The sequence below is a fragment of the Cucumis melo genome, chromosome 8, assembly GCF_025177605.1.
Source record: "Cucumis melo cultivar AY chromosome 8, USDA_Cmelo_AY_1.0, whole genome shotgun sequence".
NCBI classification, from domain to species: domain Eukaryota; kingdom Viridiplantae; phylum Streptophyta; class Magnoliopsida; order Cucurbitales; family Cucurbitaceae; genus Cucumis; species Cucumis melo.
Window position 1 is genome coordinate 25,702,217 of NC_066864.1, and position 11,570 is coordinate 25,713,786.

Sequence of the window (11,570 nt, forward strand, 5' to 3'; positions counted from 1 at the left end):
TGTACTAGGAGTGATCATCAGCATTAATGAGTAAGTATCGATCGGTTCTTGATGGATCAGTTTGATACTTACAAATACTTTTAAAAAATTCTTGATTTGAAACTTTCTGCAATCGATCCCTCTTGTTTTATGACCGACTGACTTTGATTTGTTCGATCGATTTGATTTTTCTATCATCATGTTCACCCCTAATATATAATTGAAAAACAGTGGGTTAATTTGGATATTTGTTGGAGCTTAGGAAGGGTTTTTTTTTTATATCAATTTAAGAAAGAAGACAGATGAGGTATTAATATGGTAATGGAAAAAGCTAAAGAAGACACCACCAGAGTGTTGAAGTCTCGAAAAATGTAATGTCACGGTAGATTAATTCAAAACAAGGATCCATCTCTTTTCGCTTTCTATTTTTTTCCTTCTAGCTTAGATCGCGACCCTTCTCCCTCCCTCCCCCTCTTCACAATATGCTTCTTGTCGCTGCTCTCCATTCTCCTACCTTCAACCAACATTATGAAACAAATTAACAAAGATAGAGAATGGTAGGGTAAAATAAACTTGAGAAGACCATTCAGAAATACTTCTCACCTTAGAAATTGAACCTTAAAAGCAAAAATAGAGACCAAAACTCAATGATCAAATTTAGCACACATTACAAGAGTCAATCATAAATTGTTAACTGATCTCATAAAAGCGAAGGTGGATTTTTACAATCAGTATACATAACACATTAAAATCTATTTAATGTTACAATGCAACCAAAGCTTTCTCTATTCCACTAAACTGACACAACCTATTATTCTACCATCAACTTTTCGGCATTGGAGCTCTACATATGAACTGCCTTTCATCTTCATCATCAAATCATCAGTTTGATCAATGTCAAAGCAAACTTCAGAAAAGAGAAAAAAATAACAAAAAAACAAATTTAAAAAGAAAAAATGTGGTCTTCAGTTAGACCACACATGTACTAGACCATTCTTGTTGCCAGTGTATATCTCATTACGCTCTTCATCATAGAAAAGTGCGGTAATATCTTCCAAAGCCTCTGCAACCGTGTTTCTCATCTGTGAAGAGTTGCAAACCTTTCTCGAGCTGCCAGCACCGCTGCTGCTGCTGCTGCTGTCGTTGACCTTGGGTTTTCCGTTGCTTGCATTAATCTTGGCTAGACATTTTCCAGTCAAGATGTTGCTGATGTTGATAGAACCAGCTGCATTTAAATGTAAATATCATCAAGTCAATTTCTATCCCAATGCTTAACATATTCCAGACACACACAAAACAGAAAAATTCCATTCTCCATATTCCTGATCCGACAAAGGCCAGCAAAAGCTGAAGTTCAAACAGAGAGCATCCCTTGAAATAACAGGGAAAAAGGCTACTAAAAGTGTAACCTTTGGTGAGGACTGGTAACGAACATAGGGAAAGAAACAGTAAAAGGAACTTTTTTTTTCATCTGACAAGGAACAAAGCTCGAAGAAGAAAATCAACAACCCATTCCTGACAAGGAACCATACATGGGAGGAAAATTTAGTGCATATCCATAGCAAATGATTTTCACAAGATCCTAAAAGGGACTTTGATACTACTATTAGAGACCCACTTGATGGATAAATAACCAAGGATGCATGCCAGAATGTGAGAGGAAGCCTGGCCTTCCAGGGGAAATGTCATAGCCAAGCAATTTTACAAGGCCTCATTCCTAAGAAGCACAGATACAGATGATACAGATATAAGATATGGATACAACACGGCACATACACAGCAAAACGCCATATTTTAAAAATCTAAGACACAACACGGCAAGGACACACTTATTAAAATATACAGTTTCCAAAATAGATAACATTTATTTTAAAAATCTAGGACACGACGCGGCAAGGACACATTTATTAAAATATACAGTTTTCAAAATAGAGAACATTTTTATACAAAATGAAAATCCAAAGTAAATGGGTTGATGCAATTATATGCTTGAAAAACTTAGCTTGATGTATTTTTGCTCAAAAGTTATTATTATTGTCATATAGTCTTTTAAACTACTTCACAAGTATTCTTGCATTTCTAACACATTTACTGTCCAAACAAGTGTTCAATACGTGTTCAACAAGTGTTGGAGTGTCAAAGTGTCCGACACATGATCAACACGGACACGCTACGCTAGCCAAACTAAAGTGTCTGTGCTTATTAACTCATTCCAAAGAAGCAAATCAGCAGGTGGCTCAATGAAGTAGGCTTGGAAACAATCCCCCATCTGACAAAATGGGGAATCCCCCACCCTTTCCCATATGTAATCCACTTATTCTCAATCCAGGCACTCATCGAGCAGGGGATCCTAAATAATGACTAGTACAGCAGAATCTACTCAAAACTAATTGGATAAGAGATAAAGAAACTCTCCAAAGACACACACCATATCTCTTAAATTCATAACATTTCTAATCCACAATTCCATTATCATCATACCACAAAACTGACTGCCCTAACAGAAATTCGTATAGCTTTATTCTCAGTGAAGTGACTTGGAAAAAGCACTAAAGCATTCAAGAAAATAAACAGAATAATCAGAAGGGTTCTTTTATGAGAGACCTACAATTGTAAAAATATATTTTAGGAGTAAAAATTTGCACCGTGCAGAAGAAAAGTCATATGAAAGAGCAATGGTACCTTGCACAAGAAAGAATGAAAGAGTATGCAAATGGAATTTTCAATGTTAGGAGTAAAATGAAACATTTGAACCTCACAGGACACAAATATATAAAAAAAGACAATCTCAAGTTAACCAATGGCAACAAATCTACAGCCCTTCAGATAACCACATAAGTTATTTATTGATCAATGGTGGAATCGAAGATTTATTCTGATGCAGAGTAGGCTTAAGAATTACCATTTCCTACCATCCAATGATCATCAGAATCAGCCTTGCAGTAAGATATAATGAGATCCTGATCACTAGTGATGTAAATGTTGTTGGTATTGCAGTCTGGATGCCATAAAAGGTGATCCTCAAACGAAGTTACAAGCTCCCCACGGAAGTTCCAGACAGCCACAGTTCGGTCTCTAAATGTCAGGAACAATTGGTTTTCATACAGAAAGATAAATGCTGATGGGGTCATAAATTCAGTTCTGCTAACTTCCATCAATTCAGCATTGCGAACCTATAAAAAGTGACAACATTTCTACAATTAAAATTACTTCACAAATCGGGTCGAGAAGTTTTTCATAAAGTTACCCTTACACATAAGAATTTTTACTTACATCAAGTATTTGAAGATTTTCATTTTCTTGCTTCACAAGAAGTTTTTCATTAAATTGTTCTATGAAGTCAACTTTCTTGTTCCGATGAAGCAGATGGTTGAAAGCTTTGAGAACTGTGCCATCTTCTATCGACAGAATCTTAAGAGGAACATGGCTACTAGCTCTATTGAAGATCAACAACATGATTCCAGGGCTACAACAATAAAAGGTAGAACAACATAGTTTAATCAACACATAAAGACAATCTCCAACTATCACACAGCCCAAAGGTTTCCGGAAAATTTAAAATTCAACAGTCTGGCTTCTGCAATCAAATCAATTATGCAACAAAATCAACCAAAATTGTTTTAACAATCAGCTGCCACAACCCAATGCATATGAGGAAGGGAGAAAGAGGGAAAAGGAAAAACTTAATTAGTCTTCTGTTTTCTTCTAAGAACAATTTATAATTTATCGTGATTACTTTCTACCACCTATGTATCCTCTAAGTTCACATACAATTCTGCAAAGAGTTGCATACTGCAACAAACCATGCCAAAAAGTTCTATGAATCATTTTCTTCTGCATTTAACATACACTGCGCCTCCCCCACAAGTTCTATACATCACACAAAGTTCTTTAGCCCACAATGTGTATAGCTGGAACCTGGATGGTTATCCCTTTTACACAATTCGCACTAAGAGTACCAAAACGCTTTGACTTATGTAGAAAGATGAAGCCTGAAGGTCTTAAGAATAAAATTTTATCTTAATGGGGGAAGACAGACGTCAATGCTAAAAAAAATGGAGAACATTGCTATTTTGGCACTGAATTCATCAAAGTTTCAAAAGAAAAGGAACCTGCATGAGATCTAATAAATAGTAGAATGTAAAGGTATGTGCATAGTACAACATTATAACAAGAAGCCTACAGTAGCGTTAATCTTAATCTTTATATTTCACATGGAATGGAATTAAAAATGTATTTGATGCTTGAAGCATCTAGGTAGACTCAGAAGTCAGAACAATCCCTTCCCTAGAACCAAAATGAAGTTAAAAAGTCGTGATGCTAACCCCTCTTAAAAAGTAGGACACAAACATGGGGAACACATATTTTTCCCTCGTACAGATATATGTTTACATAATTATTTCAAACACATAATAAAAGGAGGGAATAGAAAACCTCACTAGTCATAGTAGATTAAACATGCAGATTTAACATGAAAGTTCTTTTTCAAAAGAAAAAAAAAACAAATTTTACTAAGAAAAAAATGAAAGAAAACATAGGCGTACAAAATACCAATCCCACAAAAAGAGATGCCCCTCTACAGGAAGGGATTCCAGTTACGCAAGATAATGCCTGTAGACCAAATCGAAGCTTACAAAGAAACATGACATCAAACAAGAGACCAAACCTCATTAGGTCCCCTATCCACCACTCTAAAAGTAATAATATTCCATTCAACCCTCAAAGTCCATAAGATTGCAAACACTCCAAGCCATAAAAAGCAACCCTTCTTCCCACCAGCAAATTGAGAACGGATGTCTTTGGTCAAACCCGTAGTGTCCCTCTGATGAGTGTACGAAATGCCAAACGTCTGGGAAATAACTCCCAAACAGAAATTGCAAACTCACACTGCCAAAGGATGTGATCCAAATCTTCCTCCGCCTTCTAACAAAGAATACAACAGAGCAGACCAACAAGCAAAGTAACTTCCTCACATGCCGATCCATCTTGTTAGCACAGCCATGTAAAATTTGTCAGGTAAAGAACCTCAATTTCCTAGGAATCTTAATCCTCCAAAGAAACCAAAAAGATTGTGTTAGTTGATGGCAAAGTTTCTACTACAACAAGCTATGAAGTTCCCATTCCATGATGAAATTGCAATGCATAGTAGTGAATTGGGCAGTAGTAGGCAGGTAGAGGTCAGATTCAGACCTGAAATGGAAGAAAAACAAGAGGAGCGATGAATAGTGGACTCAGCATAGGTAGCACCTTAATGACACTTCCACAACATGGAGTGGCCTTTTCTTTTCTCACATTGTTGATTATAGATGTAAGACATTCAGGGTTCTTTAGGAAAATTTATTTTAATAGTTCCAAGTTACACCCAAAAACTCTAAGCTCCAGTCTCCCAAACTAAGCTCATGTCAGTCCCTCCAACAATGACTTTCAAAAGATCGATCTCCTCATCCTTTTAAATTCTCAACGGAAATGCCAAAAGAGAATTCTTATACCAAAATGAGAGAAGCAAAAGAATCCACTTTCTTTCATACTTCAGAAAACCTAAACCAGATATTTGTAGGACTAAATTGCTTCACCAAGCAGCGTGCAGATCATACAAACTTGGCCCAAGAATACATGCCATCACCTCTCTCCAAATAGAATGATGCTCACTAGAATATCTCCAATCCAATTTAATAATGAGAGCAATATATCTCTGCTTTAGACCCCTAAAACCCAAGCCACCATCAATTCAACATCTTTGGAACTCCAGATCGATTGAAAATGCATCAAGACAAGGTTGTTTGGATAGTAAACCAAAATGAGTACAATTTCATAAAACTAATGTATTCTGTATCATACGACACTGTTTTCATTTAATATTATATATATGAATTATACGTAAAAAAATATTGCTACACAATAACTTAAACCTTATTATAAGTGCCAAAAACAAATTAACGAACAATTAATTTTTTTTATTAGTATTATAAGAGCCATATAAAATTAATTTCCTTCGAATAACTTCATATTATTAAAAACTTCAGTATAAAAAAAGGATTTTAATTTAAAAGATTTTTTATTCAAACAACGGAATTTGAAATCTGGACACTGATGCTACTTTTTAAAACCCATCAATGCTGTAGTCAGCTGGCCCATTACAAAATCAGTTATGCTCACCAATTGATGGTCAACTTTCTAGTTGCTCCCTTGCTTTATCTTCAACCTTCCATCTTCTTTCAAAAGTGACAACTCTACTTAATCACCTCTTCTCAAGTTCCTAATTCATCACGTTTCTACTCATCTTCTTCCAACCTACTTTTCTTATCTCCCTTATTATTTCAACTACCTATGTGATCACGACTGCTTTTCATCAAACTCTGGAATCATGCGTTTTTGATGATTTCTAATTCAGAAGAGCATTTTGAATCATACAGCTTTTGTTCCATTTGAACTCACATGACCCGTATGGTCAATCATACAATTCTGAACCCTTACGTTCTATTTTAACTCAAGATCCTTCGCCAATCATACGACTCTGGTAACCTTGATCCAAAATTGTCATCAGAGCATATCGTACTACTCTGATGACCTTGGCCACATATTTTCGGTCCTCCAAGTGTGTCAACAAATTTATGTCCAACATGGACACTCAACCTAAATTAGAGTACTCCTATTCACCACCTAAAAACAACATAGTTGGAATCCCTTCTTGTAGGGGGAGCTTCCCCATTTTATGGGCTCCTTCACCACTCACCATTCGTCTTGCACCGCCATCATTCGTTCTCTGTTGCCCTGCTGTTCACCTTTAATTGCACCTTTTTTCATCTCATTGAGTGTCCATCAACTACGTATCATTAGTTTTACATGAACAACAATGGTACTAAAGTCTACACCACAAAGAAGGAATCTCCTCTAGGTTTGACCACACAATCTGCTTATCCAGCTTGTTCCCCCAATGACAAATATTCGAAACAAAGAGTTCTTAAGAAGCGATTTGGCTTGCTACCTACACATCAGCCACCTCCCAAGTACTGAAATAAATGCATTCTCAGTTCACAACTCTATGCCAGTTCTCAAGTGTTGTTTCCCAAACCGCCATCAATAGTTAGAGAGTGAGTTGGTTAAACTTTGATAGATAGTTTGCATTTTCTCTCTATTGCATTGCTTGTAATTGAGCTGTAAAGTACAATTCACTGTTGAACCTTTCTTTAAGCTTGTCAATGGCTTTATGTTGTATTGAACTTTATTTTAGTGAAAGCAAATTTATCTACTTTGAAGATCTGGTTTTAATGCAAAAAAAAAAAAAAAAAGTTGTTCACTTTTAAAAAGCCCCTAGAAAGCACATACAAAGAATGTACACATGAATGACCCAATGCAAAAACATAATGGCGCCCTCTTAAATTCAAATGAAGAAGGAAAAGAAGAACATACACAACAAAGGTAAGTTGATAATCTAAGTTCTATCATATGCATCCACAAGGAGTTGCATAATATAGGTGATACATTATCTTCTAAAAAATAAGACAAATTAATCAGGAGAGTAGCCTTAAGTCTAGATATTAATCTCCACACTCTAATATATGTTCAATTTTCTATCATTCTCACTTGCGATGATCATGAAGAGTCATCTCAAGACAAATTTGTTCACTGAATTTTCTTCGTTCCATTACATAACACCAAGGAAGAGAAAAGTAGATAGAATTACCTGATCTTGATTTCTTGAACATGCTTATCTGATATAGAGTAAAGCATGGTATAGTTTTTCAGGTCAAACACCTTGTATATACTGGTAACAAAAGAGTGGGAAAATGAAAAAAGTTACAGAAACTAATAGAATGAAACAAAAAAAAATAAAAAGGGAAACAAGTACCTATCCTGTGCAGAGTAGGTTAAAACTTTCCCATTAACATCATCAAACTCAACAAATCCAGGCCACTTCAACGATTCAGACTCAAAAAGTGCAAAACCTGCATCAGGTTTGCCCCTTCGAATGTATCTAATGGATTTCGGGAGGAAATATCAGTTAGAGATAAATATAAGCATTGAATCGAAGAAATCGAACAGTCTAAACATAAGCAATGGAATTTGACGCACTCAATCCTTGTAGATCTGCATTTCAAAGAACTGAAGTTATCAGAAGCATAAACTGAAACTGTGATAAGTGAATCATTGTTCTTATTGTAAAACAAACTCCTAATGACCTCGTCAGGACTGACATTCAAGAAGCATATTCTTTCATTTGTCTCTGCACAAAATAACCAACAATGTCATTTTGGAATTTTCATTTAAGAAGAATATTTTTTTCACGTGCATTAAAGAAAAATCATTGGGAATAAATACTGCATTTACCCCTGCTAAAAGCTGCACAAACACCAGAATGTGCTAGAGCAAAAACAATATCACGTGCAGCGACAATTTCAATTACTTTTGTCCTCTTCATCAGAAAAGGTAAAACGGGTGAACAATGCCCCTTTGGATCATGAGTATCATATTCCTCCTGATACATTTAAATAATTAAATAGAAAGCGCAGATAAATTTTACAAAAAAACAACATTCAAGTTGATTCCAAGCATAAAAAACTCAACGCCAATTACTAGGAAAGTATCATATCAGCCCTCAAACTAACATTTTATAAATATAATCTCAGCAGCTGCTTGGAAAGGTGTCATATTAGTCCAATGTTATACACTAATCTCAAACAACATAAGCTTTTTTTCCTTTGAAGAAAAATATATATTTATCATAGATCAAAAGGAGGAGGAAAATGTGAGGTGCCTACATAAGTATATTAGTATGGTATTGGTAAGAGGTATATGAGAAATTAAATAGGAAGTTAGGAAATTTAGTTATAAATAGAAGGAGAGTCTAAATCTCTTTGTTGGAGAAAGGTGTGAAGAATTTTGTGGTATTTACTAATTTGGGATTTTGGGAGAGTCCAGCTCTCTAGCAAGGCTAGTGGTTATCTTTTGACTTCTACTTTTCCATGATATTATAGCACATTTCAGTACAATTCCATAATTGACTGTTCTTGAGTTTATTTCTGGTTCTTGAGTAACTTCTTGTTAGGAGGTTTTCTAACAGAAAACTACCAAAAAAAAAAAGTTTCCAACCACGTAAAACAAGACCTAACGAGTCATTACAAAAAGGTTCTCATATTGGAGCCCATAAAGAGAAGTAGAACTCAATGATGACATTACTCAAAAGCCTCTCAAGCCCCCTCAAAACTCCTTCATCCTCCCCCCATAGGTCCAAAAGAATAACATACCCCCTGGCATGCCACAAAATATTTCATTATCACAAGGGAAATTCAAACTAAGGAAACGAGATATCCCTAAACACCAAATAGTTACAATAAGATGGCCCAACAAGTGAAAATTTGAGTTCAACTGCAATTACAAAACAATTTAGAAGTTGATCAAACAAAAAGCAAATAAAGAAACCAAATCCCAAAAAGATCGTGGACTCTCGATAATGAAAGCCTACACCCCATTGGACCAAATGATCTTAGCTTGACCCTTCAAAGAAGTTCCAAAGATGGGTTGAAGTAGTGATCCAAGCTCTGCAAGGCCCACACCTCAAAAAGCATAAGGTCAGTTATGATTTATGACAGATCCTTCCTGCTGTTACATATTTTCTACACAATTTTGCCATCAATCATTTGCCAAAACCCAAAGTCATGTTAATGCAGTGAATTATAGCCAGTCACTTCCAGTGCTTGACCTGAAGCAAGTATGATACATGATAACTTACAGACTCTGTCGGCATTCCAACAATAACAAAGACAAACTCACAGAAATCCACCCCAAATCAAGATATACGGTCCACCTTCTACGTGAAGTAGGAATTCTTGGTGCAGAATAAGTAAATTAGTAAACAAAATAGCCAACCGAAATGTATTTAATAGTTAATAATGCAAACACAATTCCCTTAAGGTGACCGCCTATATTTCCCCAGCAACAAATAATATCGCCAAAAATCAGATTCACATTCAGTTCTGTTGGTCATTTGTTTACTATTTTACTCATTCACCACCAAGAATTCCTACTTTATATAGAATTTGATAATGCAAACGCAATTCCCTTAAGGTGAGGAACTATATTTCCCCAGCAACAAATAATATGGCCAGGAAAAAACTAGATTCGCATTCAGTTCGTCTGTAATAAAAGATTCCTTAAAAAGAAGAAAAAAGAAAGCATTAGCAACATATAACCTCCAGGAAATTTCATATTTTTTTCTATTTAATCTTTTAGGGTTTATTGTTAAAACTATGAAGATCAAGAAACTACACTAAGAATTCCTTTAATAGGTTCTGTTGTCGTATGAGGAAGGACACTAGGTAAACCCCTTATGACCAGAGATAACCTATGTAACACTGAGACATCCTATAAGCAGTCGATAAGTACGTAAAGTGACATTTTGTCTAATATACAGAAATGGAAATGGAGAAACAAGCATCGGCCAAACGCTCATCAGTCGAGATGGATAAAGACAAAGGACGAGACATCCCACGATGTATAAGATGAGCTAGGGTTTAGAGAGGGAAAAAAACATCATCGAGTAGCCAAACGAAACGAATCAGCAATGGGAGAAACGAGTATGTAATGTAGGAAAAAACAGTCAAAAATCACAAAATACAAAATTAAAAACAACGAACCATCAAACGCATGTTGCGAAATCTCTCTTGAGCATTACTCATACTAAAAGCACGATCACGCTTCGAACATATCTCCCGTCTCTGCAGCTTCTTAACACTATTAACAAACCCATCCACCCGAGGTCGTTTCTTAGCCAAAATACGCCGACCAGAACAAGGCCGAGGACTAGCAGAAATCCTCCTCCCTTCCATGAGTAATACTTTCCCCCAAACAAACAAGAAGCTCTCCTACTTCTCTTTGTTCCAAGCAGGAACGAATTTCACATAACCCTTGAAAGAAACCCCCAATTACCGAAAGAAATTGGGGAAAGCAGAAGGTTTAAACCCCAGGAAGGAACTCAATTGGAAAGAAAAGTTTGAATACGCGAGGCGATTGAGGAAGAATAGAAGAGGTGGAAATTGTGAAATTTAGAAACCCTAGAGCAGAAAAAAGCTTACCGGGAAGCAAAAGAAAAGGGAAGATGAAGCGGGGGTGGGTGGTTCCCGTAAGGCGGCGAGTGAGGCCGCCGGCGCCGGGAGTTGGAGAGTGTCAGTGGAGTCCAAGTGAAGTCAGATGGGATTGAACAACAAGCATTGTTCTAAGAAGAGATAAGAATGAGCAGAAAATGAAGAAGAAGAAGGGGGAAAAAGAATTACGAAGAACAGAATTTAAAATTCTAAATTAATATAAAACATCTTTCTCCACATGACCTCCACGTGACCCTCCTCTTTCCTTGTTTGATTTGGAAATTGTCATGGTGTGACTGTTTGTCCAGGAAATTCAACTTCACCACCATGAGTGATTTATTCCTCCAGTATTATATTAGTGTCAGTATTATGATTGTGTATTTTGGTTCTAAAATATATATGATTTTATCATGATATTCATTCTATAAATTTAACAATGTTCCATAGAATTAAGTAAGCTTCTGATTACAACGTTCCTAGTAATAATTTAAGCTTTCATCCTTTGTTTTC

At 35.9% G+C, this 11,570-nt stretch overlaps 1 protein-coding gene across 3 annotated transcripts; it reads right to left on the bottom strand.

The window, feature by feature from the left end:
* Window positions 1-651: 651 nt before the first annotated feature.
* On the bottom strand, window positions 652-11,266 carry LOC103501498 (uncharacterized). Of its 3 annotated transcripts, XM_008465089.3 has the most exons (9): window positions 11,052-11,251; window positions 10,614-10,883; window positions 8,308-8,455; window positions 8,053-8,203; window positions 7,829-7,954; window positions 7,664-7,744; window positions 3,253-3,445; window positions 2,882-3,152; window positions 652-1,204 (listed from the first exon to the last, which is right to left on the bottom strand). In XM_008465089.3, exons 2-9 carry the CDS (start codon window positions 10,803-10,805, stop codon window positions 945-947), a joined length of 1,422 nt encoding a protein of 473 aa, XP_008463311.1. In that variant the 5' UTR covers window positions 10,806-10,883; window positions 11,052-11,251; the 3' UTR covers window positions 652-944. The 3 variants fall into 3 exon arrangements, with proteins under 3 accessions (XP_008463311.1, XP_008463310.1, XP_050944243.1); XM_008465088.3 differs by having other exon boundaries at window positions 10,614-11,266; XM_051088286.1 differs by lacking the exon at window positions 10,614-10,883.
* Between the last annotated feature and the right edge of the window lie 304 nt (window positions 11,267-11,570).

Coding starts and splice junctions, on each gene's coding strand:
- LOC103501498 (XM_008465088.3), bottom strand. CDS start 10,805: ATGGAAGGGAGGAGGATTTCTGCTAGTCCTCGGCCTTGTTCTGGTCGG. Junction 7,745..7,828: donor ACCTACTCTGCACAGGATAG/GTACTTGTTTCC, acceptor TTTTGTTACCAG/TATATACAAGGTGTTTGACC. Junction 3,446..7,663: donor GTTCAAGAAATCAAGATCAG/GTAATTCTATCT, acceptor TTATTGTTGTAG/CCCTGGAATCATGTTGTTGA.